The sequence below is a fragment of the Porcisia hertigi genome, chromosome 35 (genome assembly GCF_017918235.1).
Source record: "Porcisia hertigi strain C119 chromosome 35, whole genome shotgun sequence".
Taxonomy (NCBI): Eukaryota; Euglenozoa; class Kinetoplastea; order Trypanosomatida; family Trypanosomatidae; genus Porcisia; species Porcisia hertigi.
The window spans coordinates 612705-640535 of NC_090594.1; the positions used below are offsets into that span (position 1 = coordinate 612705).

The following is a 27831-nucleotide window of genomic DNA, read 5'->3' on the forward strand; positions in this document are numbered from 1 at the left end:
GATCAACGGTGTGGGGAAGTCACTTCAAAAACACCTGGTTTGAATTCGTTCCAGGTAGGCCGGTTTATACCGCACACCGCAGGCGTGCCTTTCTTTTTTTTTTCCTTGCACAGCTGCGATTAAATACGTGAGGAGCTCCTCCTCTTTTTTTTCTTTTTTAGGGGGGGGGGAACGAAGATGTGAGTTAGAATGAGGAATGTGTGCGTGTGTGTGGAGGGGGAGGAGGAGGGGGGGGGACTAGAGTTTCAAACCCGAAAAATACAGCGAGTATGTTTCCAGAGTCCATATGCGATTGTCAGTGAGGGCGTGAAGAGGGAGAGGTGGGGGAGGGGAAGGCGTGCGCGTGTAAGTACATCGTTATCGCATACACGTGAAGCGGAGAGTAGAAAAAAGAAAATTTGATGCAGGCGTGTGCCGTGGTGGTGTGTGGGAAGAGGGAGGGGGGGGGCGAGGGTGGTGCACCTAACGATTCAAATATTGTAAGTCCCGGCGCAGGGCCACAAAAGCTTGATCGACGAGAAGGATGTTTCTTCCCGCCGGCGATGCGAACGTGAGGGGTGCACGTGTGTAAATGGAAAAAAAAACGTGCAAAGGTCATGAAAACACAGCGAGCGTACTTCATTTTTTTTTTTGGTTGGCACAGGGGTGCAGTTTTGATGAATGACGGAGAGGGAGGTAAAGGGGTTTTTTGCCCAACTCCATATGACCTTCGGCACTGCGCCGAGAACATCCTCCCTCTCCTTCCCGCTCGCCCGGGCGAAAAAAAAAAAGAACGAGTCAATCTGTGAGGAAAGCAGGAAACACATATATAGGCAGGACAGACCCGACTTCGCCCCACCCTGTTGCGCACGGCAATACGTGCAAGCACACACACACACACACACACACACACGTCGGGGGGGGGGGCGCACTGGCGATACGACCCATAGACAGCGTCGTTCTTCAGGAGACTCCCTAAGTCACAATGCTTGGACTAAAAACACCGAAAGGCTGCTCCCACCTTCGCTAACCATCCCTCTCCCGTCCTCTCCCAGTCACATTAGCGGTGGAAACAAGAGTACACGGAGGGAGGGAGGGAAGGAGGTGTGTGTGTGTGTGGTATACACAAGACCATCGATAGGAAATTCGATGGTCAGGACAAGTCGACACCAGAGCGGGCTCCGTCTTGTCTCATACGGTGGTGGCTGCAGATGCTGAGTTTTTTTTTTCCAGGAGCGCAATCATAAACCCACCGATGCGCAAAGTAGCGTGGAGTGCGTCTCCCGTCTCTTTGCGCAGCGTTGTGTAGAGTGCCGCGGTAGGCCCGGGCCAGGCGTCCCGGCGCGTGCCGTGTTCGGCTCAGTCTAAGCGATGAGAACGGAGCGGTGAGCGGGGACGGAGGCGTCCGTGCCTGTCTGCATGAGCAGAGAGCGTCTTCGCACGCTGAGAGAGAAGAAATCCGTGACTGGTAGCTGCGTCACCGCATTCGTCATCAGAGCCACACGCCTGATGCGCTCTTTGCCACAGAATTGCCCTGGGCATCTCGAATTTAGGAGGAGTCCACCCTCCTTGCCGTTCGCTAGTGTCACCCGGCGCCTATGACGATAGCAACAGGCCATGTTTGAACTGCGATCGTTAGATGCAGTGTTCTTGCTGCTTCTTTCTACCCGGGTAACGGATAGAATGGGCACGACGACACACGTAATACACCTACAGCTTGCGCGACAGGGTTTTTTCACAGCCCGTTTGGGATTGCCTCGGCGCGAAGATTTCTCAAGTGTGTGGGCGCTGCTACTTGCGACACCGAGAGGGCCAAACTCCGCAACCGATCCCACGCTGCGGCTATGCATCCGGCTTTCGAATTGCAGGCATGTAGGGCGCCACGGCGGGCGTAAGCATGTCGTGTGTGCTGCTGATACAAAAAAGAGGGGATTCATCGACAGTGCACCCGAAGGGGTGAGTTTTATTATTATGATTTGGAGTGGGGTAGGGCCATTCTCCCTGGCTGGCCAATCGAGGCACAGAGAGTACCCACAGCGCGTGCTTGCCACCATCTGTTCCTCGCTGGGTTCGTGCGGCATCTTGTCACAGGTGGCTCCCCTGTCGACCGGGCTCTTTTGTCCTGGCGATCAATCCTGCACTCGCCGTAGGGCAACAGCGCAGGGAGACCGAGGTGCTGTAGGTAATAGTTGAGCAGATGCGTCATGGCCTACCTGAATCACATTAATGCGGAGGAAGGAAATGGGTCGACACTGCCTGCTGCATTTCAGTTATGTACATATATATATATATAATTCTAGTACCTGTGGATGTTCACCAATGACTACGGAGGAGAGGAGAGGAGAGGGGGGGGGGAAGAGAGATCATAGGAGCTATGAAGTCTTGTATGATGATGAGGTGAAGCAGCTCTATGGGAAACATGTCTGCTGTGAAACGACTGGTGGTTGTCATTTACCCGCCTGCGCGTCTGTACCTCCAATGGTACTCCGAAGCGTTGGTATGCGGTTCGCATTGGTGAGGCTCCCTTGTGGAGAGAGGGAGGGGGGGGGGTACTGCGTCCTCGGATATACATGCGTATACAGGCGCGTGTGTGCGCACATATATACTGTGTGGGGTATCAAGAAGCTATCGACAACTGCGGCACAAGATGCGTACAGCGACATACAGTACAAGGGGGGGGGGGCGGGGGAGGGAGAGGGGCAAGAAAGGGAGAGAACCAGCCACCCCCTCTACCTCTCCCCCGTCTTTGAAAAAAAAAGCAAAGCAGAAACTGCTGAGTGGTCACAGAAAGCAAGTATGCTTGTATAATATTGCCTACTGCTCGCCGATCCTTCTCCCCCACCACTGCTCCAAGCACCATCTAACGTACGCGTAGAAATCCGCATTCGTTCACCGCGGAGTTCAGAGAAAACAGATGCGCATAGATGCGTGCGATGCGTGAGTGTGGGGGGGGGGGGGGGGGGGGAAGGGTCAGAAAAGGGGTGGGGAGGAGAAAGCCTCGACAAATGCACCACTACACACCCACACCTCCCGCCTTCTTTGACTCACTACCCCTCAACCTCTTTGGCCACGTGCAACCCCACGGATGTGTTCTGCAAAACATGCCACTGAATAAGAAAGCGCTGAATCATCGCTAATTCGAGTAGCCGCCCCGTTGCCGTCGATGGGGTCGGACTGTCATGTGCCGATGCGCTCGTACTTTGGGCGTCACCACTGCTAGTGCTTGTGCCCCTGCGAAGCACCGCCGTACAGTGCGGTGGCACCGCAAAGACACTCGACTTCAATGGCGTCGAGTAGTAGTTGTAGAAGTCGACGGTTAGGAGGTCGTACACCGGCTCCCAGAACTGCAGCTGGCTCTCCTGTGCGGGGGAGAGGATGAGTTCATCGAACATGGGGTGCCCAAACAACCGCCAATTCGGTAACCCGTTGTACGGGGCACTGAAGATCTTTTCCCGCTCCAGATCTGCACGTGCGCTCATCTCTAACCGCCACGGTATGATCATTGGCGTTGCGGCGTCCGTCACGTTCAGCACGTAGAGGCTTTGTTCCACTAGCGGTGTGTGGTCGTACCGTTCCACCCCGCTAAAGCGGGTAACCGGTACTCCCCGAATCACCGACTCGCGTGAGGACGCGGTGTAGCGCCACGGCACGCAGAAGGGAGCGACTTTAGCTGGCAGGTAGAAGACATGGCAGCGCTGAGAAGGGTCCCTGTCATCGCTGTCCTTGTTGACGTCGCATCGCCCTCCGCCGTGGCTATTTACGGCCCGCGCGGCGTCATCGTCATCGTCAGCTGCTGCGTCGAAGAAGAAAAATGCACGCAGATGGCGGTTGTCTACGAGGAAGGAGGTACGCTGCCCGCGGTACGTCTGGTCCACACGAACAGCGCCGGCAGCTTTGTCCACGTAGAGTTGTCCGATCTGCGTTATGGGCGGAGAACCTTTCAGTGGTACGGTGGTGGCGATTGAAACCGTGTAGCTCTCCGCGAACTCGATACCGCAAAACGGGTGGGGTGGGTGATCGTGACCTCCATAGTCGTCTCGCCTACTTTCTGAGCTGTCGCTACCTTTGCTGTGCAAGTCTTCCGCTGCATGTTGGTGCGACCCAGCGGCAAGGCACAGTCCGTACGTGATGAGAAAAATGATGCAGAACAGAAATGCAGTACTACATTTGCGAACCGCAGCGCATCCGTTGGGTGCGCACATGACTTTGTAGTTTGGGCGTGCAGACTGTTATCTTTTTCTCCCGACTCGTTTTTTTTTGTTCTTCCGCTGGAGTGTCTGAGGGAATACAAACACTAGCGTTTGCGCTCTTCAGGTTTCTTTCACGTATTCAACGTTGTTCTTACCGCTTTCTGAGTTGGGTGAGGGGGCTCACTCATTACAGTAAAGCGCGCCAGCGCAAAAGACCGTCGCGCGTGTCAGAAATGGAAGAGGTGGTAGAGAAAGGGACAGCGGCGGTGCGTGGCGGGAAGTGGAAGGGGGGGCAACGGGAAAGAGGGGCCCCGTGTTACTTCATCAGCGTGGAAGCAGCGGCGGTGAGGTGTCTTTGTAAGGGACGGTGAGTACATACTCGTCTCCCGGAAAGGAGTAACACAGCGTATCGATTGCTCTCAGCATCTATGGAGAGAACACGATGCGAGCTGCACGCACGCGGACACACACACACACACACACATACAGGTATGTGTAATGTGCGCAATCACTCTGGGCTGCGCTACTTACAGCGCGGCCATTGCATACCCCCCCTTTTCTCTGCCTTTCTCTTTCGTTGCTTTATTGCGGTTGTCGTTGGTGTGTAGCCCGATCCACGACAGAGACACGTTTGAACACACACACACACACACGCGAAAAAATTACAAACGACAGGGGGGGGGGGCACAGACACAAAGACAGCGATTGGGTGTGTGGAGGGGAGTTGTGGTGAGGGGGAGGGGCCAAAAGTCGAGTTTCTTTTGTATATATTTTTTCCCTCTGAGAAACCGAAACTCATGGATGGGCAAGGGAGAAAAATGCGACGCACCGTACCACACACACACACACACACACAAAACCGCGCTCCCCTCTCCACGCCTCGTTTCCTTTTCTCCATACCCACCTCTGTTTCTTCGATGATGGGGTTACATTTTTCGTGCTTCCTTTTATGGGCGATTTAGTGGAGTTCACCTCCAAAATACACACACACACACACACACACACATACACATGCAGACCTTCAGGCACCTGCGTACATGCTTGCCCATCTACGAAACCTGCGCAGAACATCCACAGCACGATATATAAAAAGATGCTTCATCTCCCTTTCCCTCAGAGGCGGAAGGGGGGGGGGTGGGGAGGCTTACCGCCGCTCCACACCGACAGGGAGGGTGAAGAGAGCGGCAGACACACCTCCAAGTCACCGACGTAAGATACTACACAAACATAAGTTACTGCACCGTTTTTTTTTTTTCGGGGGGGGGGGGGGGGGCGGCGCGGCCGACTGAGTTTGCGGGGAGGGATGCTGTAGAGGGGATCTGATGGATGCTTTTATATGTGCGTGCATTTAGAGACGTGTGAGGCATGCTCTCTCGTGCTTCTTTTTACCCTTTTTTTGTGTGTGTGGGGAGGGGGGGGGGGGAGGGGGACGGGAAAAGAAAAAAAACACAAAGTAGAGGAGGAGCTAAACAAAGAAAGGTCGGGGGTGTGAGGCAGGCACAGCGCAACCACCCGCCAACCCGTTTCACACATGCACTCATACACACCGTCCACACAACTCCAACACGTGAACAAGCGGCCCAGTCCCCCTCACAGATGCGTTGTTGCACACACAGAGGACAGAGGTAGTTCGAGAGAGGCAGAAAGCAGCAACACTCAGTCCGAGTCCCCTCCTCCTCGGTTTCTCGCCCCGGTGCACCACACAAGAGAAAAAGGATGCAAGTCGGGAGGGGGGGGGTGGAGGGGGAGGGGGAGAGTGCCTTGTCACGAAAGGCATATGCTGGCAAGACCTCGAGTGTGCGGTCAGTGACAGCGTGCTCAAGGTAGAAGATAGTCGGGTGGTGGCGGTGGTAGTGGAGAGAATTGGGAAAGGGGTAAAAGAAAAACAAGGAAAGAAATAATGAAGAACGTATGATGTCAATGTGCCCCCGTTATGCGAAAACAGCAACAAAGAAGGGATACGGGGGAGGGGGAGGGGAGTCCACTAGGCTACTAAAGAGACACACACAGGTACACAAACGCCGACAAATACAAGGGAAAAGGGGGGGGGGCGAGAAAGAGAAGGAAAAAAAGCGACCGGGAGTCAGCAGAGGATACGAGGTGCTACACACATGTATACACACAAAGTTCATGCGCTTCTCTTTCAGTTTTCTGCTGCTGCTGCTGCAGGGGGAGCAGCAGCGGAACTGCCCTTTCGGCCGGCTGGAGTGCTGCCACGCGTCAATTGGGGGGGGGGGTACTTGATTGAAGGAAAGAGGGAAATAAAAAGTGACGAGAGGAGCAGGAGGGCAGACAGGGGGGGGGGGCAGCGTAGACCCGTGGGAGTGAGCGTTGCATGTCAGTCAGGCAGCCGTACTCCATCCTTGATAAGGCATGCCGCGAGACTTCACCACCACCACCACCCAGGAATCTTCACCCTCGTTTTTCTTTTGTCCCCTGGACCGTCTGTGCCTTCCCAAGCGTTCTGTAGAACACAACTACGAGAAAAAAAAATTGTCGCACACGAGCAGCTAAGCCTCCGACGCAAGCACCTGGGGAGTGAGCTGTTGTGTTCGTGCACGTGTGGAGAAAAGCAGGCCACATGTCAGAGAGTAAAGAGGAGGCGGAGCCACATGCACAACGTTGCAGCGCATGAAGCACTAGAGCACCTGCAGAGGGACGGGAAGTGAGTGACCTGCAGAGAGGTGAAGCGAGAGGGAAGAGGGGAGAAACCTCAAAAAAAAAAAGGAGGGCGGTGACAGCTTGTACAGCATAGGTAGAAGGCATCCTAGAGGAGATGAGACAAACGTAGACAGCATCCATGCAACCATACATCTTTGTGACTCTGTGAGGGGTGGAGGAGTGGATCGGGAACAACAGGGGATAGAAAAATGCAACAAGGGAAAAGAAGAGCGAGGCAAGAGGAGCGGGGAACGGCGAAGAGGCATACAAGCACGTGAAGGGGGGACATAAAAAAAGATCTAGAAAATAAAAACACAGAAGCATACATATATATATATATAATATAATATAATATGTACACACACTGTTAAGCCAAAAAAAAACAACAAAAGGGGGGGGGAGGCAATACATGTGGAAAGCCATGGTGACTTTTCATCCTCTCTCACTTTATATAAATATATATATAGACTGCCACTTCCTTCCAACTTCTGAAGTCGATTCCATCATGGCTCTGCCCTTTCTCCCTCGTGCTTCCCACCTCGTTTTTTTTTTTCGAGGGAGGAGGGGGGAGGAGCGAACAGCACGGCATGTTTCTCTAGCGGTTTTTTTTTTCTGTCGTGGTAGTCAATACTCTATGCCCCATATATCCCCCCCCCCCGTGGCATCATGGGCTACGCCTATAGCATAACTGCACCTGTTTGGTTAGGTTTGCTTGTCACGCTAGCCTGACTTTGAGTGGTTTTCTTCCTCCTTTTGTTGACGCACCCGTTACCCCCCCCCCTCCCCTCCCCCCCTCTCTCAGCGCTGACGCATGAGCGCCTGCAGTTGACTAACCACAGCGGTAGAGTCACCCTGTTTCCCAGTAATATGAATGGATTGCGGCAGCTGCTCTTGTGCAGCCTCTCGTTTTGGGTTTTGTTGTTGCTCAACTCTGCTTTGTGGATGGACATCGCTATCGAGATTGTTTTCCCTTCGTGAATACAAATTGTCGCGGTTCAAGTTTGCAGATATCGGTTGTTGTTGCGGTCGCGGCTGAGTGCTCATGAGCGTGGAGGATACCGTTGCTTGAATGGGCCGCGTGCTGAAGGGCACCAGGTGCGGTGCTGCGGCGCTGCTCGCCGAGTTTGTGTGAAAGAAGAGTGACGACGAGCTGCTGAACTGGTTACTTTGAGGTTGAGGGTTCGGACGATCAGCGCCATTTGCTGATGCGGCCCACGAGGTTGCCCCAGTGTTGCTAATCGGCAATGTTCGTGTCGTCACCTTGGCATCCGATGAGCTTTGTCGTTGCTGTTCGTCAATCGCGTTGTCGTACATCGGGTCACCGGTGTGACTAGTCCCGATAGTCCCCGTCGCCCATTCCGCACCGTCGTCATTTCCGCGGCGACGGTTGCCGACTTGCCTTCTCTGACGCGGTGGTCTTTTTGCTGGATGGAGCTGGGCCTTGCGTTGTTCCTGCATCTTTTCATAGCGCTGATGCATCGCATTGAGCCTCTCCTGTTTTTGTTCTTCCAGCTGCGCTTCATCGCGCGTTTTTCGCCACCGACCTCCGTGAAGGCGGCAGCCGCTCTTGCGAGAACAAGGTCGGCCATCGTCGGCGTCGTGACTGAAGGGGCACTGGTCACCACGCGAGCACTTGCCTTGAAGTTGGTCGCAACACAGGCGCGTCTTCCACAACTCCACCTCTTCCATGTCTGAGGGAGTCTCGTGGTTGTCAAAGACTGACGTCCCCGCATGTTCTGCTTGGGCTGGCCCAGAGGCGGCGGCTGCCACCATTGGTGTCGAGGTCCTCCACGGCTCTGGATCATGCGTCCTCTCTTTTTCACTAGTGTGGGCCTCTTGCTGTTGCTCGGCCAGTTGCTGAAGCCGCCGCTCAGCAGCGAGAATCAGTGGCGTGCCAGAGTCCAGCTGCAGCACTTCCTTCAACACCTCCATCGTCTGCATCAGCCCCTCGTCATGCACCTGCGCGACCGGATCCTTGAAGGGGATAGGGCACAGTGCGATATCCGGGTGGGAACACTTGGCTGGGGAATCATCGATGATGATCGTGTTGACGCTGTGGAAGCTCTGCGGATATCGGTCGAAGATGACCTGCAGGTTTTTTTCGGTTCCGTAGGGGTTCTCCGCTGAGGGCTTGGGTATACAGGCGTCGCGAAACAGTGTGAAGAGCAGCAGATCGCGGTAGTTTCCGAACACGTGGTCGATGATGGGGTTTGACGATCGCTGAAGGCCGCTTGTCCACACCGCCACAACAAAGTTGGAGAAGACAAATTTGAGGAAATCAAGAACGTGTGGGCGCAGGACGAAGCTTCCCCGCCCACGGGCCACAAGGACACCATTGAGGTCTAGGACCAACAGGAAGGCTCGACGAAGAGCTGAGATTGGAACCGTCACCTCAAACCCGTTTCGCGTCTCCACTGTGACCCTATCTTGATCTTCATCGATATCCGTAACGACGCCAATGGAGTAGCGGGTATCGGTGACACGAACGCGTACGTATTGATTGATTTCGAAGCGCTCGCGCCGCACGTAGGGTGACCTCCTTTCTTCGAGAGTCATCGATGGTATGTCAATGCTCATGTCTAGACACACACACACACACACACAAAGAAGCACTAGTGCAGCTTGGAATAGGTGCGCATATAAACGTGTGTTTGTGTGTGTGTGTGTCGAGTGATGCAGAGGGCAATCCAAGGAGGGGGGGGGGAGAGTGGGAGGAGGGGAAAGGTGAAGGGGGGCGATTCATGGATTTTTTTTTGTGTGTGAAAGAGAGAGAGACGACGCATCAATTCTGTTTTCTCCCTCTTCTTTCAAGGCAACTGCAAGTCCCTCCTCTCCCCGACAGTGCCAATCACCTGCAGCCCGTCGTCCCGTACGGCTGCGGAGACTCGGCGTGGGCTCGCGCTCTCCCTGCATAGAACTGTAGTCATTTTCATGATTGCACCAGATTCCACTGAATCCTGTCGGCGACTCCAATCACATCGACACACCGAGATTCCCTCTCCCCGTGTCGAAGGGGTGTTTAAGGCGCAAAAAAGAATCCGAGAGCGAGATGAGAGTCGCTGCTGTAGCAGAACAACACATGAAAAGAGCACCACGTTTGATTCATCCACAGGGCATCGCAGCCGTATATCCACGTGAAGACTATGCCTTTCCCTTGACCCATTTCGAGACCCCCCCCCTCCTCCCTATGCCCTCTAGTGAGGGCCCTTCACTTTTCTAGTGCAGCGCTCTGCTAAGCATCACCAGGTGGATTGCATGCACCACCCGAAGTCGGTGCTGGGGAAGGAGGAGGAGGCGTTCATTCAGAGAGAAGGGGTGTGCCTACGCAGCCAGAAACGCTTGTTAGCCAAGAAAGGAGAGATTCGAAAAAGTCGAAGCTACGTCATTTGATGTTCCCCTCTCCCCCTCCCTCCCAACACACACGACGGCATGCATCCCCAAACGTGATAAAACGCGAGGGGAGGGGGGAGAGCGGGCGGGCAGAAAATCATAGCGGGAGGAAAAAAGAAAAACAACAGAAAGCGGGAGAGGGAACAGGTACGGCCACGGAATAACACAGCAGCGACTAAGAAGAGATCCACATACGTTCTTCACAACACAAAACGACACACATCTTCGCAACTTTCTTCGCCCTCATTGCACCTCAGCCAATAGCTGCGTTGCCCTCATGTATATATATATATATATATTTATATATACACATATATGTTTCTGTCTCAGAAGCCCCGCCCCGCCCCGCCCCCGCCCCCCCTCTCTTCCTCGTCTTTCTCGACATCGGCCTTACTACTTTTTCACCAGTAGGTCACTTTTCCGACACGGTTCCAGAGCCGTTGAACAGCGCACAGAATTAAAAAAAAGGCGGGGATGAGGGGATTCTCCAGCTCTGACCTGATGCAGTGCCACAACTCAACAACGGTGTCAATCAGCAACCACAACACCCAAAGATATCCGGAGGACGATGCGCTGTTGCGATACCGTCTACGGTGACCCAAGGAAAGGGTCACATTGCCAATATACGATCTGATGTAGGAGGACACCAGCTCCGTGGCCAAGTCATGAAATGTGACGACCTTTCGATACTCCGGATCCGCCTCCAGGCTCGGAGCCGGTGATGATGTGGTGGCAGCCGTATTCGCGCTGCTTCTTGCATTCTTTTCTTCCTCACGTCGGCGCCTCTCCATCCGCTCCTGAACCTCTTGGTTCTTCTTCAAAATGCGGCTCAGTTGCGACTTGCCCATGAATGCAAACTGCACGACCCCGTGTTCTACCAGTTCGGAGAACATACTCGTCAAAGCTTCCTCCACGCTTGCGGCGTCTGATACGTGACGGAGAGAAATACGGTGCGGTGTGAACTGGGTCCGCGGTCGTATCTCGCGCTCGAGGTCGATGCGGTTCGATCTGTATTTGGAGTTGAGACTGTAGAAGCGTGCGACATCCGCCTCATCATCGTCATCGCTATCGGCGCTGCCGCCATCGAAGAAGTTACCGTTCGTGTCGGCGGTCCGCAGAACCGCTTCTCTTGTGTACACCAGCCGTGCGTACATGTCCATCGACGGCACGAGATCAAAGGTGCGAGTGTTCGTTGTACGAAAGAAGAGGGTAACCGGGCTGCAGCTTATCATGCTCATATGGGGGCGACTGCACAGGCTTTTGAAAAGGCCGGGAAGCAGGTCGAATGCGCGATCGTAGACTTCGCAACTGGCACAGCTGGGGGAGGTGTGATACACAACGGCGGCAGGGAGAACACGATGGAGGGGTCGCTGATGCATCCCGCCGCTGCCACGCGACGGTGGCTCGGGTCGATCGGAGACAAAATAAGCGCGGGTTTGGTTCAACATTGGTGGCCCAGTGAAGTCTGTAACCCTAATGAAGGGAAGAAACGGCCTTGACAGTAATCGGGATGCCTGCCTCTGACTTCTCGAGTCAGTTATAGTCACTCCACTGAAGGCCACCGTGGCATCTTGAGTTGACCCGTCTTCGCGCTCTTGCTGCACTTCACGCGTCGCGGCGTCCCACATGTCCTGCACGGTGCGCAGAAAATCGGCGACATCGTGCTCAAATGAATTTGCATGACTGGTCCTCAGATCATAGGCGCGGACAACAACGGAGGGGAGTGCGTTTATCTTGTAGTAGGCCATCGCACGCGTGAATGTGGCTTCGCTAACAATGAGGTGTGGTGACGCTTGAAGGGTGCGATTTGCGTGCCGCCGGTACTCGTTGAGGACGCCTCGCTGAAGACAGGCGGGGTTCTTCGCACACTCCTCGTCCACACTATCCATCCCTGGTCCATCTGCGATGATCGGCAGCGGGCCATTACCGTTCAGCGGCAGAAGGTCTGCTGTGAAGTTGAGTCCGAGAATGTCGGCGAGTTTGCTCAAGACGGCACTGTACTGTGGTGGGTACATGCCGACAGTGTGGTTAACACGCACAGCCCGGCTAATTTCTGTCTCGAGTGCTATAAACTCATCGGCGTTGTCGTAGAACACGTGCCTCTCGCGGATGCCTCGAGCGCGGCGCCATAGTTCCGATAGCAGTGTATCGTGGGACTCATGATCCTCACGCGAGAGCCTTATGTCGTCCAGGACGGTGCTGGATTTAGTGGCAAGACAGCTGGCCAGGCGATCATGTCGCGACCACAAACCCATTGCTGCGGCAAGAAAGAAGGAAAAGGAAGGGGCTGGACAGTATAATTGTCTATCGCCGATGAAGTGTTGTGCCGCCAATGCACCTGCCTTTGGCAATAGATTAGTACGGTTCTCAACAGATTCGGTCGAGGCCGCGGTGCCCGCTGGACGGGGCATGCGCTGCCCAGCTTCAGCGCATCGAGCAGAGGTGCAAAGTAGGAGGAGGTAAACAAGAAGCAACAACGGGCGCGGGGGGCAGAAGACTCTGCAGGGGAAGCGCACATCGCCGGTAGATGCGTGGCCGTGGTGGCTTTGTCCACGAGGCAGCATTCGCAAATCAAGTCGCATCGCACAAGGCTCTCTCTGTGGGGTGTGGTCGCAACTTGAGGAGGAGGGTAAGGACACAGGCACGCGCATGCAGGCCCTCCCACCGCTGCTCCCTCAAAAAGAATGCGTGATCAGGTAATCACCGTTAGGTGGTGGTGAGGGGCAGACAATCAGAAGAGGAATGCAGCAGCGTTGATTCTCAAGTTTTCGCGCGCGTGTGTGTGTGGGGGGGGGGGGAAGAGTCCACTAGCACCGGTGCTGCTGCTGCTACTTTAACCACATCTGCGCTCATGATGTCGAGTGAGTTTGAGTGTGAGGGAGGAGGGTGAAGGAGATGACCAGTCATTGTGTGTGTGTGTGTGTGTGTGTGTGTGAATGAGAGAGAAAAAGAGGGGGGGGGAGAAGTAGGACCAGGCAGCGCAAAGTGAGGGTGGCAATGACGGGGGTGAAGCGTGGGGACTTCCGTGCGGGGTACACGCCCACACAGACACTCATATGCACCTCTGATGGGGATACATCACTCTCCTTTTTTAAATAACAAATCCTGCAGAAGAAGGAAGAGGGGTGTGAAGACACCCCACAGCGTGAAGTATCAAAAAAAATTCACCAGCCACGTGTCGAATAGGCCAAGAAGCCTCCCTATCCCCCCTTTGGTCAATGCCGAGTCACCTCGGGTGGGTGTCCAAGGTCAAGCACCTAATGGCTTAGAAGAGGTCAGAGGGACTATCCGCTGCTGATGTCAGCGGTGGGTTCCTGGACTGCGTTGTGGCAAAGCAACCTGCGACACTGAACACGTTTGTTGCGCTCATCTTAGCACAGAAGTCTCAACGCGCATCGTGGAAGTGGCGATGAGGTGACCCTGAGAAGCGTGTACGTGTGAAGATTTTTTTTTTTCGGGGGGAAAAAAGTCGCGTTCCGATGATCGGATCAGCACTGCTTCAACGCGCGTGCGGGTGCGTGTGAGCACCGAGCTCTTCAGGGCACACACACACACACACACACGCACACACATTCATGTACCTGAACATACACAGGGGGGCCCGTGAAGGGTGCTGACATTTTTGTGTGTGTGTGTCACCCCTCAACATTTTCGGAATAAACAAATGGTAAGGGAGGGCATCTCGCCGGACGATCTGGCTGTAGAGGGTGTGGCGCCAAGGTTGTCAAGCTCGAAAACGTCGTTTAAAAGCCGTGTGCGCCCAACTTCTGACGTGATGTGATGACCGCAATACAGATGAACCCACCCACGACGATCATCCAAGGCAATGGCCGCCTCATCCAGTGCGCATCGGATGAGACAGTCGGCGAAGAGGGCCGAGCTGCAGCCAGCCAGGCTGTAGGGGTTGACCCTCAGATTTGTCGAGCACGTAGGGATCGAGTGACGACGTGTAATCTGGGTGGCTTCATAGAAATAGCCATCCACCAAAATGTCCTCGGCCACGTTGGGGGTGACAGCCGGGCTTGAAGACTCCTCGTTATGGTAGAGAAGGCTGGGAAGCCCTCCAGAAATTTTGACGGCCCCAGCAGAGCTCGAAGCTGTTCGAGAGGCAGTGGCCTGAGGGGCGATTTTATTCAACGTCGTCGTCGGTGGCGTTGCTGTCGCGCGATTGTTGTGGGTCCCACTGGATGCGATGACTTGGCACCTCACGGTCTCCTGCACCTCGACCTCTGCCTGCTTCCCGTCACCGACTTTGCAATACGCCGTGCTACAGTTCCAGGTGCACTCGAACTTTGGTCGCATCACAAACGAGCACCGACGTCCGTAGTCGCCACGCACCACCCAGAAGCGAATTGAGCGGAGCGTGAGCGTCATCTTATTGTCACAGCTAGCCCTTCGAACTGAAGGGCACAGCGGCGATAGAGACGTTGTCGGTTGTGCGGAGGAGAGGACTGCCGAGGTACTGGTGGGGCACTCTGATGCGGCATAAAGGCAGGTGTGGTGGTTGGTATCAGTGATTAAGCTGCAGCGAGGGTCATCCCCTATTAGCGCTGGTGGGGACGCCGTCACGCGCATGTCGCCGGGCGTTCGCGTCCGTTCTGAGTCTGCGCCATCACTATCCCCGGCTGCACTCGAGGCGCCATCGCTGACCGCCAAGGGCCACACATCGATGCGCGGGTGCCGATGGCGGGGCTGGTCTCGCCAGTGCTGCTGCATGACGAGTTGGTGCTCCTCGCGTCGGCGCTTCAGACCCTCTGGGAAAAATGAGGGCACGCTCTCGTGTTTTCTTTGCAGTTGCTTGTGCCTTGGCATCCCGTTTTCCATTTTTTTTTTCAGGTGAGGAAGAAGAGGGGGAGGGAGGAAAGGTGGTGTGTGTGCGCGTGTGTGGAGTGAACAAGCAAAGTGTGTTTGTGTGTGTGTGGGGGGGGGGAGGAGGCGAAGAAGAGTACCCCGCCAATTCAAAACGGGAGGTTGGGGGGGGGGTGCAGAGGCTCAACTACAAAACATAGCACACCCACAGAAAAAGAAAGTAAGCAAGGACAAGGCTAAAGGCTGTGCGGAGAGGGGTGAGAAGAGCGAGGTGAAACGCACAAGGATGAGGATGCGTGGAGGGGGGGGGTGAGTATATATTTATGAGGATGAGGATGTGTGTGTGTGTGTCTATACCTCTCTCTCTCTCTATAGATACATATATGTATACTCATTAAACATTTTTAGCCCCTCACTAGTTGGATATCAGCGAGGGTGTGGGGGAGGGAGGGGGGGAAGGGAGGGAGGGGAGGGAGGGAGGGGAGGGACACAAAGACGGTAAAAAGACGATTGAATCGGGATGGTTTCATCCACTTGTTTTTTTTTTCATTCTACTCCAAACTGCCTTTGAGGTGATGTCACACACACACACACACACACAGTGTTGGACATCGCCGCGTAAGGGGGTGATGATGGAAAGGAGATACGTTCAGCCCGTGCTCCCCCTCCACTTTGCCGGCTGACCTTATCTCCCTCTATTGCAATGACCCATGTTTTTTCTCTCACCTCTCCTGTTTCATTTCCCTGCTAGAAGGGGGCTGTGTGTGCCTGTCGCACCCCGACACGTCGTGGATGGCCGCTGGCAGAAAGGTTTGCCGGACTCCAAAGGCGCAGCAAATGTTTTGTCCCACCCCGTCCTTTTCCTAATGCAATTGTCTTTCCTTCTGTTTTTTAATAATGGTGCTGACAAGATACTGCTACTTTTTTTTTTCTTTCCTCTTAATAACAAGGGAGGAGAAGGGAGAGATAAGAGCACGCACACGCACAGGCCCCAGTTATATCCAGACACATAACCACGGAAACGCGCACAATTGTACATACCTGCAATCTATTCGGACACCGAAGGACATCTCCTGCGAATAGATGACATCGTCCCTTAGCTGACCAATGATAAAGGAAGGAAGGCGGGAAGAGAGGTAGTATGTGCGTTCGTGTTCGCTTGTGTGGTTAGTGAAGAACGAGAGACACGCTTGTGCTTGGGCACACATGTATGTATATGTGTGCGTGTGCATGCTAAGTGGCTACATAGGAGATAAGAACTTCCTACTCATACACTGAAGAAAAATAAGAGACACACACCACCCAAAAAAAGAGAACACCATCGGCGTCAACAGCCAAAGAACACTCGTGCGCTCTGCGCTCTGCTCACCGCACCAAGTATTCACAACGGCGATTCCCCCCACCCCACCCCACCCCCTTCACACGACGAGTCTCACAGAGAGAAAGAGAGACAAAAAAGGTGTGTGTGTGGGGTGCGTGTGTGCACCTCTTTAAATCACAACGAAAAACAGCAAAAGTGACCAAGTAGAAAAATGAACCGCTGCAAGCGCGCAGGAGTGTGGGCTTTCGGCGGAGGGGAGAGGGGTTACGTATCCTTCTCTCTCTCTCTCTCTCTCCCCCCTGATGAAGGTGGTCTACAGCTTGCCCATGTAGATTGTGTTGTCGTCGATCCAGCGGTACGGCGGCACCTCGAGGTTCAGCGGGGCCGGGCCCTGACGGATACGGCCAGAGGGGTCATAGTGACTGCCGTGGCACGGGCAGAAGAAACCGTTGAAGAGGCCTTCGTTGGGGATCGGCACGCAGCCGAGATGGGTGCAGATGGCGATGACAACAGCCTTGTCGCGATGGTCAGGGAAGCGGGCTTCATCAGTTTCAGGGTCTTTCAGAGCCGACAGCGGCGTCTCCGTCACCTCCTTCATCTGACGAGCCGAGCGACGGTATACAAAGACGGGTTTGCCACGCCACACCACCGTCGTGCATTGGCGCTCATCGAGCTCACCGACCTCAGCCTCGATGTTCATCTGTCCGACCATGGACATGGCTGGCTGGCCAACGTACCACAGCGGCAGCATCGCGTAGCGGGCCATGAGGATGACAAAGCCCAGCATCGCAGAGTTGAGCGCGTAGTCCGTAACACGGGCGCGGTCCTCCAGTTCGTCGGCGAGCTTCGGCTTGAGAATGTGCTTGCGGAAAAACTCTTCGTCCCACATGCTCGCGTTGTAGTCCTTTAACGCCACACCAGCGGTAGCTTCGATGCGACCCTGCGGGGCTCCCCCTGGGTACGTGTTCAGCACCACCTCCTCGGAGGTATCCACGTCGCAGAGGGCCGGGTCAGAGTACTTGGCGTAGCGGCCGTACTTCGCCGTCATCTCCGCTGACTGCGGCGGCTTCATGAACTCGTCAGACCACGAGTTCACCGGTTTGTCCTTCTTGGTCAGTGGCATGTTACCCTCTAGCTGCTTGAAGACGAGCGAGACGCGGACAACTCGGGTGGCCTGGAAGGCCGAGATGAAAGTGCGGCGGAACATTCTGGAACGACTCACCGGCACACACACACACACACACACAGACAGACACACGCACAGAGGAAAAAAAAGGAATGGGAGATGTGAGTGAGAGAAGCCGGGGCAATCGTCGTTGTCTTTGCTTTCGTGCCTGTGTGTGTCTGTGAGCGTATTCGTACCTCCTAAACCGAGAGAGAATTAATTACACTACTGCGATGGTTTGCGTTTTAGATGTGTACGCGTATTCGTGGAAAGGCGGAAGCGCCGGTTGCGCAGTGAATGGCGGCGGTGGAGATGACAAAAAAAAACAGACAAGAGGACCGAGAGGGAAGCAGCTAGGGTAAAAGGAGAGAGCGGACGCTTGAGGCCAGAGACGCTGCACCACCACCATAAAAAAAAAAGGCAAGCATCCCGATGAGCATCTGAGCCTAACCCATACACATTTTGTGTGGGCGTGTGTCGGACACATCAAGGTCACAGCAGTGCTGTGAGGGGTGTATGGGTGGCGCACACAAGCGGTGATGCCTTGTATTCGTAGTCTTTGGTTCATGAAGCAGCAAAAAAAAAAGATGAAGTAAGGGAGGTGGGAGCAAAGAAAAAACTGGAGCCACCCGCTGCTTTAGTGAGGGGGAGAGAACGGAGACCAAACAGATCATGTGTGACTTACACAATCGGATACTCCACATCAAATATATGTGCACACACACACACACACACACACACGTGTATATGTATGTGTGCAGCTACTTCGCAGTGATTGTTGTTTGGTTCTCTCCTCCCCTCCGAAACATTTGCATTTTTATTTTCGCCCGTAGCCAAAGTGTGAGGAGGGCAGGCATGTCGCAGAGGCAGGAGCTGCTGCCCGCCTCCCCCCTCCCTTCCTCATACGCCGCCGCTGCTCACCAAGGCCCATCGTTGCGTCAGCCCCTGTATGCGCAAGTAACGCAGAGAATCGGGAAAAAAGAAAACGAAAGACTTCCGCCCGCCTCTCTTCCCCTCTCCCCTCACGCAACAAATGAAAACAAATACTCGGTATATATGTATATATGTATATATGTAGTACAAAAAGATCCCAATAAAAATAGCGATAAAGTGGTATCCGCACCAGCTTCATGGCACGACACCAGCTGGTGGATACATGTTGAGACCCACAGTGAAGGCCCCCATACGCGTGTTGTCTTGCGTTGTGGCTATCACGATGGGCAGACGAGCCCACAATCCATGCGAGCGATTCCTGAATAGAGGGCCGCTAGGCTGCTGTGAAAAGGGTTTCGTTGGGTTGGAGGCGCTGCTGTTGCCCTCTAAGATCTGCTGCACAAGGTTATTTATCTTTGCGTGTGTGCTGGTCGGTGCAGCTGCCGTGTCACTTGCGAAGAAGTCTTCTCCGTTGTCGTGCGCTGCAATCATACGTTCCAGTTGTTTGGCTACCAGGACCACGGAGAGGTAACTACCGGGCTCGATATCGCCGAGGTACGTAGCTCTGTCGAGCGAAGTCCGCTTGCCCATGAGGGCCTGGTCAGAGAGCGAGGCCGCCGATGGAAATGCCGAGAGGTAAAAGCGCTCCGGGCAGCGCTCGAGCAGCGCCAGTTCATCCTGTAGCCCCAGCAATGTGAATCCGCTCAGCTGCTGCTGCTGTCGAAGAGATGCTGACACCGAGTCCTGCACGTCAAACGTGCTCCCAGTCTTGTCATACACCCTGCCCGTGACGGCTGTGGTGGTGGCACACATGACTTCTCGCAGCACGCGTCGCGCGTGAAACCGAGTCGGGTGGGTGGAAAGGGAGGCAGCGGCCACCAAATCAAGAAAGACGCTGTGTGTCACGATGACTTCGCGGTGGCGCGACAAATGCTTTAGCTGCTGAAAGCGTTGCAGGATGTATGGTGTGTCGGGAACAACGACGTCATGATGCACGCGCCGTTTGATAATATGCTCAACTCTTGAGAGTGGGGACGCGTGGCCGTCGCCGCTTTCTTCCCCAAACAACCTGTGTGTGGCTGCATCTGTCCACGAAGTGCAGCACTCTGGCGTGGTGATTTGGACGCGAGCGCGCCCTGGCCTCGACAGTGTCGCACCTACCGATGAACGACGGCTTTGAGCTGCGGCCGAGCGCAACCGCCGATAGGAGTCTGGGAAAACACCGTGTGCTGCTGCAGGTATCACCAGTGTCTCTGCGACACGGCGCACCAGTACCGTATCCCAGTTTGGCACCATTCGCGAGAGAAACGTGAGCGAGTCCTTGCACAAGAGCCGATACGGACGAACGGTCTCCTCAATCTTCGTCAAGCGGGCGACATCGGCTGGAGCCAAAGCCTGCACACACACACGCGAGCCAATGTCTTCCCAGTGCATCTCTCGCTGTGCCCACGGCGCGGAGGGCTGAATAAAGGTGAAGGGGTGGTGCAAGATCACGTGGGAGAGGGTGTACAAGGGACCAACCTCAACATCCCCCGCTGTATGCATGGTCTTTTTCGACGCACATAAGTTGACAGAAGACGGTGCACATAGCTGGTGCATTTCCACCAAGCAACACTCTTTGCCAAGCGGCTGACAAAGCTGCTGCGTTGCGTGGAGGGTGTAGAGATGCTGCTGAATACGAATCCTCGCCTGCTCCGCAGCGGAGAGAGTCCCAATAGGTGGCAGAAGCGCGGGCTCTGCAAGCGTTCCTCTCCCATCGGCCGTTTCTGCTGGTGTCACATACGCGTTGTTTGATGACGCCTCCAGGTCGCGATTCCTGTGTGCCGAGCGTGTCATCATGCGAGCATAACCGTAGTCTGTGGTGGGCAAAGGTGCAGCCTCAAGCTCCGCTGCCATGAGAAGGGCTAGCATCGCATGCATACTTTTGCGGTGCGGTACGTGCGTCAAGGCACGTTGCGCTAACTGATCCAGGGATACGAAGGCCTGGGAAGTACCGGTGTGCACCGGGGTCTTATTTGACAGTGTACGGCAACTGCAGCGGCTGAGTGTTCGTGACGACATTCCGATCAGCCCACACCGACACACAGCCTCATACACCTCCAGCGCCTCGTTGGGTCTTTTTTCACTGAGGCAGCGCAGCATGGCGACCTCCGCTGTTTGTGTGAGGCGCACTTCATTTGAGCGGTGTTGCGTGTACAACACAAATTCGTCATAGAAAGCGCTGACAACAGACTCCCACATATGCGTACTCGACGATAAGCCCGACTTCTTGGCACTGAGAGGATGGTGTGCTGGGGTCACTGCGGAGATGCTCCGGAAGGGCCTTTCGAATGCTTTGTACGCCGACTGCCACCGCCTAGCACTCTGTCGGAGACTCATGCTGCTAGGTACATGTAAAAAAGAGGCATGCCCAGAAAACTGACAAGAAATGAGTCCCCCCCTCTCTCTCTCCTTCCTTTCTTTGGTTCTTCAATGGATCGCGGGATACCTTGCTAGGTGGCAAGTCGTACTGGCAGCATCGAAAACGAACGAGGCGGGATGTGGTCGATCTAGGCACGAAGGAAGGCACACTCGACTGCTTTGTGGAGGGAAGGCATAACGCTGAGGGGAGGGAATATACAAGTCTCAGGTGTGCAGTGATGGTTAGCGCTAGGGCGCCCTCCTCGTATACATGCGAGCGCTTTCGTTGGAGAAGGAAAGAGGGGGGTGGGGTGGGGGAGAGAACTAGGGAGGTAGGGGAGGTGGCCCGGCCTGGCACTTACATCATAGACAGACAGACAGACACACAGGCACATTCACATCATGCGGCCGTGGTCTCATGAGTTACGCTTTCTCAGGCAGAGGTGCTGTTGCACCCAACGACAACGTTGTTTGTGTAAAGGCCAGGGATGACCCCATTCGTTCTTGAGCAGTGAGGGGGGAAGCGAATAAAAATTACAAGAACATTTTCGAGAGCAGATTAAATAAGCAGAGAGAGATGGTCACTCGTACGTTTGGTCGGCGAAGCAGCGAAAGACGAGCAGAAGAGGCGGGGCCCCACCACTGGCTGTGAAGAACGACACGGTGTAGGGGAAGGCATACTCCACTACAGAGGAGCAATCACGTAGAAGGGTCTGCCTCGAAAACTGGCAGCCTAGCGGAATAATCACCGTGGGACGGCCGTCGCAGCGCAAGCGATGAAGAGAGAGTTCGTATTGCCGACACGTTGTGACAAGAACGTGAAGGGCGCAGCTGAGTTCGGGCATCGGAGCCGATATGTCCGCCCAACGGCCCCCTTCTCCAGCACAGCGTGCTGAGCCTGCTGTTGTTGCCTCTTCTGATATGTCGATACGCGGCAGAGCTGTCGCATACGCTAGAGGCTCCTTCGGCGGTGAGTGCGGCACCGGTTTTACGCACGCCGCGATCTCCGGCTTCTCAAAGAATCTAGCAACACTCCCCTTCACGTAGTCGTCGTATGCACCCCAGTGCTGTACGTTGGGCACGACATGTGTGAGCGCCGCCAGAAGCCATCCTTCGGCCACCAGTGGGAGCCGTAGCAGCCGCGACGGTGTTGTTTGGCGTAGGCAGCTCAGCACAAGGGCGTTGAACCAGCCCGAGCTTGCGGCCAGCGTACGGAAACGATAAAAGAGAAGATATAACAGGCGTGCCGAAACTGTGGCAATGCCAAGAGAGGCGTCCTGGACGTCTTCGCCGGTGTGCACGCAGGCAGTGAAGATGACTTCAGCGCACCAGTCGATCAATATGGCTGCGGCTTGCCTCTCATCGCGGATGGGGTCCTTGCCTAGGTCAGTTGCAGTTCGCCCACCTCGCACCTTGTGTCGGACCATCTCCATTGTGCACGCAGGAGCGGCGCTGTGGCTGCAGCAAGACAACTTCGAGACCCCACAGAGTCGAATCACGTATTCCACACCGGATAGGACTACCCACAACACACCTTGCCGCCGCTCACGCACCGCACAGTCGCTGGCGGCGCGGCTCGCTGAGGTTCGCAAGAGCCGGTAGTAGAGGAAGACGGGAACCCATGCACACCAAGGCATGTCTTTCAAAACCGGTGGCATTCGTCCTGCTCCGCTGACTCCTACAGCACCACCAGCGGAGGCGGTGCAAACATCATCCCCAGTACACCCTATCGTGACACCCGCCACGGATCCTTTTCCTTTTGGGTCGGCAATTTGTTGAGCCATGATATAGACGATAGACGCCATCACGCACACTTGAACCGCGTTCACGTCGGAGTCCGTAAGGGCGCTTGATTCGACCTCGCCAGAGACCATTAGGCTGGCGCGCGCGATGGCGGCATGTCTCGCACTGAGCGCGAAGAGCAGCACGTTCGCACCGTAGCGGCGCATCACATCGACCCTGTGCGCGCGCGTTAGCAGCAGATAGAGCAGCTGCAGAATGGGGAAGAGAAGCTTTCGAGCAGCGCCGTCAGTGAAGGTCATCTCTGAGGTTGTTAGGGCAAGCAGCTGGCGTACGCGACTCATGGCATACTCGGCAAGTACAGCGTCCAGCGAGGTGCAGGTAGCCGGGCCAAGAGGCCACAGTGCGATAGACATTAACTGCAAGAGCACCGTGGAGTACTCGAGGGCTGTGACAGAAAATACGACGTTGTTGCGATGTGCCGCGCTGCTGCTATCGGTGCGAAGAATAAATGGCACCAAATGCTCACGCAACACACAAGTTGCAAGCGCTACGCTGGGTAGCGAGTCGGAGGCCGAGAGCTGAACGCCCTCTTCAGCTGAAAGCCCAGTCATTGCGCAACGCGTCGGAAAACATTCGTTTCGCAGGCCGTGTTGCTGAGACGCCAGTTCGGTGTACACAAACTGCAGACTCTCGATAGCGGCAACATGGGCGGCTGGAGCGGCCAAAGGTACATCCGCCTGTCGCTCTTGGGGGCGAGGTCGACAGTCGAGGAAGAGGAGCTCCCTTTGTGCCACACGAAATACTGATCTCAAGAACAACTTGACCGAAAACGGAACACTCGCCTGCTGCGAAGAAGTGCTGGCGAGCCAGTGCACCGAGCGAAGAGCACGCATGTACGTGCTAAGCGGAGATGCCTCATCACTCCCTGTTATTGAGTACTGTGGATCGTTTCCCTCGTAAAGAACCACGCTCAGAACAGCAGCCGCGAAGAGGACTGGCGACGATACTTGAGTCTGCTGTGGTGGCTGCCATGTCATGTGGCTTCTTTCACTCTGAAGGCGTGTCAGGAAGCTGCGCACGTCCACACGATACTGCGTGTGGAGGTTGAATAGGTAATGGCACAGACCCTGCCGCAACTCCACGCTATTCTCCACACACATCATGAGCTCTTGCGCATGCACCTTGGAAAAAAAACAATCGACAACAGCACTATCGTCGCGGACGGCCGCCGCGGGTGCCGGCTCCAGCGTGGAAGGGGCTGTGCCGTTACCGCTGTACCACAGCGTGTGTACAACAAGCATCGTGAACACTTCGAACAGCGCATCGATCAGCAGGCCCATGTTGTCACCGTCGGGAAGTGTACCGGCGCTGACAGGGTTGAGAGCGCTACACTCCACCGCCTCCTCAGCTGACCATAACTCAGCTGGTACACGAGCAGACTCGCTGGGTGCTGCTGTCTGAAGACGGCTGCACAGCACATGACACCTGTTCTCCAGCATGGCAGAGAGCTCTTGTCGGCCGATGCACGGACGGCACCCAAGCGTCGCCAGACTCAGCAGAAGCGAGGCCTGGAGGTCACTTGCGCACATCACCACCTCCTTTAGTGATGCGGCGCCTATAAAGGAGGAGGCATGAGTAGGGAGGCGCTCTGGTCGCTCATAAGCAGCGCCGTGGGGTCGTGCGAGTGCATGAATGAACTCTCCCCGCACCGCCAGCAGCTCCGGCGCCTCCGGGTAGAGGCCGAGCAGGAGATCCAGCAGCCCTGCCCTGTTATCGACACCATTCGCGCCTCCTGGGCCGCGGGAGGTGCACTGCGATACGTGCGATCGCTCGACCATAGAGTTGGGTGGGGTAGTGAGCCTCTGGAAGGCGGAGCTGCCACTGTTGCTTGCATGCAGTGTCTCCCTCTCCGTAGGCACATATGTTGGCGCCAGTGTTGCCCAGTGCTCGAGCTGTGTGTATGTTAAAAGCGCTGCAATCCGTAGCAAGCACCGACTCTCCTCTAAGGACGCTGAGGTTCCCGTTGGGTAGCCGCTTGGCGCTGGGCAGCGCATCGTGATGAGCTCATCCGTTTGCGCGGCGTCCATCAGCAGCTGCACACCTAGCGGAGTGAGGTGGTCACATGCAGCCGCCAAGTAGGTGGCAGTTACACGAGTCAGAAAAAAGAGTGTCTGAGGGTCTATCCTTCGGCGAAGAAGAGGTGTATCCGCAGCGTCACGGGCACGCTGCAGAGATGTGATGGCCAGAGACTCCTCGCTGGAGGTGCAATATGGCGGGCCGGAGATTAGCAAAGCCCCAAACCTTCTCAGCGCAGTTGTCGAATCGGCTGGTTGCCATCCTCCCCCTTCCAGGTGCTGACCCACGCGCTTAAGCAGTTCGTGCATCAGTTGCCCCAGACGGTTGGACCAGAGGGCCTGCACATTGCCCTTCATCCCCTCTGCCAGCGCATCCAAGCAGCGCAGGAGGCCGTAGAGGGAGAGTTGAGCATCGCGCTCCGGTGCAGCGACGGCTACAATACTGCACGCGACCTCATCCCACACAAACTGTGTCTCGCTTCTGTCGTTGCTGACGCCGGCGCGGTTGGACAGCACAAGTGCATCGTGAAGAGCGGGGCCTTTGAGAAGAGCCTCGAAGAGTGGCATGTCCACCTCTGCGAGGTGGAGAATGACACGCCAATCCTGTCTCTGCTCCCATTGCATGGCAACATCGTCATACTCGGTAGATGCCTCTGGTAGAGTGTTTGCACTTTGCAGGAGCGCACGTGCCCCGGCAAGAATAGAAGTCACCAAGTCGAGCAGCCCTACCAAAGCATTGCCCGTTTTGGACGTACAGGAATAGAGCGCCTGCATCACATAATCTTTTACGTGGCTGGCGAGGTGGACTGCCACTCTGATACCGGACATGTCATTTGCCGTCTCAACGACGCTGTGCTCTGTGAGTGCGGTCGCAAAGCCAGCCGTTGCCGTGCACGTGTCCAGGACAGCGCCGTTGTACTGATCACAGAGCGGCACTGCAAGACATGGCAACTGCACGTGGAGAAGTATCAGCTGCAGAAGACTGCAGGTGAGCTCTACGGTTTCTTCCTCGCCCTCACCGCTCAGCAAGAGCGGCAGCAGGTCCTTGGTGAGCTCGAGCTCACTCGGACTCTGCGAGCTGGGCATCGACGCAGCAGCAGCAGCAGCGCTGGGTGGTTCTGTCTGCTCCTCGCACTTTGAAGGCCCTTTTGGCAGTCCACGGCGGGAATGCGGAGAGAGAAGTGCCCGCCGTGTCGCAGGGGACGAACTCAGCAGGTGCAAAAGCCGCAAGGCTTGAAGGCGCAACGAGGCCGAGTTTGCTTCAGAGTAAGACTGCAGCAGTGCCCTTAGGCTTTCGAGCAGCGTGGCACCGTCGCTGTCGGCCAGCACCGAAGCCGGTACCACCTCACAATCTGATGGCCAGCAGCTGCACGACAGCTGTGACGCGAGAGTTGACAGCGGCTGCGCAGAACGCATCGTATTTGACAAGACTGTGGGTGACGCCAGAGTGTATAGCGTGGAGAGCAAAGCTTCAATCGCTCTCACCACCACCGCAGCGTGTACCCTTCGCTCACCGGAGAGGTGGTGGTGGCGCTGCTGTTCCTCTTGGTGACGATTCTGAAGCAAAACTAGCCGCGGAAGGAGGTAGCGCACCAGAGAGCGGATGAGAAGTGGGGAGGTGCGTACGACTTGCCGGAGCAGGGAGGAGGCTTGCACAAGCTTCAGAAACATTGTGGCAGCAGCAGGGCTCTGGAGTAGGCTACTACTAAGCCCTGTATTGATCGCGGACGCGTCGTCTTCAACGACACAAAAAAAGTCATTTATAACTCGGCATACAATGTTGTGTACCGACTCAGCGGTCAGCAGTGCGATGTTCTCGCCTGAGTCGGGACACTGCAGGGCTTCCTCGGGCACGCCGTCGTCAGTCTCCCCTGGCAATAGCGGCGGCGGCATCGAGTTCGTTCGCGAGTAGTCAAAGAAACCTGTCCAGCACGGCAGCGATGCCTCCTGGGGAGTTTGAGTCCTCATGCCAACCTGCGAAGACATCGCCTGTTGTGGCGAGGGCGTCGGTGCAGGCACCAACAACAGCTCCCAGCACGAGAAGAGAAGCTGAACAAGATCGACGAGCACGATCCACCGCATATCTTTTGCGTCGCGACTCACACTGCAGAGGGGAGCAACAGCAGTGGCAACTGTTGTTCTTGTGCCCGCTGAATCAGCGGTTGCCACTGAGCCGCCGCCGTCGCTGGCACCGCCTCCATGGCGCACAATGTACCTATACAGCGCTACAATGACGTCAGCCAACGCAGAGCCAATGCGACGCGGACAAGGGGCATTCGCCGCTCCAGAGAACATGGGTGCTGCAGGGGGGCCTGTGACGGGGTCGAACGTTAGCCAATCGAGTGTCCAACTCAGAAGCGCACCCTCACCCTGGTCGCTGGTGGGACAGTAGAGCACAAGCGCTTCCATGATGGCGACAGCACTGCGGCGCACCACATCCGTGGAGGGCAGCGGCGAGCCTCTTTGAAGGGAGTTGACAAAGCAGCTGAGACATGTGGTCACCTGTTGCGACGGTAGTGATGTGGTGCACCTGTCGCTTTTTGTGCCACCGCCTAAAGTTGGAAGGCGCAGCACTGTGTGGGATGGAGGGCATTGCGGACCAATGCACGGCATTCAAAGTCTGGAAGAGGAGATAGAGTCCGTAATGCGCTAGCCTTTCCCTCGTCCCTCTTGCTCGTGTGCTTGTGTGTGTCTGTGTGTCTTCCTCGGTGTAAGGGCGACAACAAGCCAGGGGGAGAGAGAGGGGGGGGGGAGATGAACAAAGAGAGAGGAAGGCGCGTGGGAGGCAAAGCAAGGAGAGTACAGAGGCGCATTGAGGATCTGTTAGTTGATGTAGAAGCGAAAATAAGACCCACCAGTGAAGTACCATGTGCTCAGGATGCGTGTGAATGTGCGTGGCTGCTTCTGTGTGAGTACTGGCAGAGGGGGGGGGGGAGGGGAGGAAGGGGAAGAGGCAACTCTGCCATGCGCTACTACTGCGAGCTTTAAAGCAAAGCGTGTTGCTGGTTGGGTTTCTTTTCCCTCTCTAAACGACCATTGTGTCACTGCCGGGATGGCGCAAACAAAATCGGCTGTACCGACAAAGCGCCCATCGCGGCGATGGCAGCTAACACGCACACACACACACTCTCTCACCAATAAATACGCTCATGAACAGGTGTTTCT

General features: G+C 55.6%; 6 protein-coding genes across 6 annotated transcripts; all 6 read right to left on the reverse strand.

Moving 5' to 3' along the window:
• Positions 1 to 3026: 3026 nt before the first annotated feature.
• Positions 3027 to 4181, reverse strand: JKF63_01139 (uncharacterized protein; the record flags this gene model as incomplete). The annotated part of the gene is made up of 1 exon (XM_067897188.1): positions 3027 to 4181. One exon carries the CDS (start codon positions 4179 to 4181, stop codon positions 3027 to 3029), a length of 1155 nt encoding a protein of 384 aa, XP_067753345.1.
• A 6440-nt stretch (positions 4182 to 10621) lies between these two features.
• Positions 10622 to 12802, reverse strand: JKF63_01141 (uncharacterized protein; the record flags this gene model as incomplete). Its single annotated transcript, XM_067897189.1, has 1 exon — positions 10622 to 12802. One exon carries the CDS (start codon positions 12800 to 12802, stop codon positions 10622 to 10624), a length of 2181 nt encoding a protein of 726 aa, XP_067753346.1.
• Positions 12803 to 13862: 1060 nt separating this feature from the next.
• JKF63_01142 (uncharacterized protein) lies at positions 13863 to 14936 on the reverse strand (the record flags this gene model as incomplete). The annotated part of the gene is made up of 1 exon (XM_067897190.1): positions 13863 to 14936. The coding sequence occupies one exon, from the start codon at positions 14934 to 14936 to the stop codon at positions 13863 to 13865; it is 1074 nt and encodes a 357-aa protein (XP_067753347.1).
• A 1727-nt stretch (positions 14937 to 16663) lies between these two features.
• On the reverse strand, positions 16664 to 17557 carry JKF63_01143 (uncharacterized protein; the record flags this gene model as incomplete). Its single annotated transcript, XM_067897191.1, has 1 exon — positions 16664 to 17557. The coding sequence occupies one exon, from the start codon at positions 17555 to 17557 to the stop codon at positions 16664 to 16666; it is 894 nt and encodes a 297-aa protein (XP_067753348.1).
• Positions 17558 to 18643: 1086 nt separating this feature from the next.
• Positions 18644 to 20827, reverse strand: JKF63_01144 (uncharacterized protein; the record flags this gene model as incomplete). Its single annotated transcript, XM_067897192.1, has 1 exon — positions 18644 to 20827. One exon carries the CDS (start codon positions 20825 to 20827, stop codon positions 18644 to 18646), a length of 2184 nt encoding a protein of 727 aa, XP_067753349.1.
• Positions 20828 to 21429: 602 nt separating this feature from the next.
• On the reverse strand, positions 21430 to 27075 carry JKF63_01145 (uncharacterized protein; the record flags this gene model as incomplete). The annotated part of the gene is made up of 1 exon (XM_067897193.1): positions 21430 to 27075. The coding sequence occupies one exon, from the start codon at positions 27073 to 27075 to the stop codon at positions 21430 to 21432; it is 5646 nt and encodes a 1881-aa protein (XP_067753350.1).
• Positions 27076 to 27831: the final 756 nt, after the last annotated feature.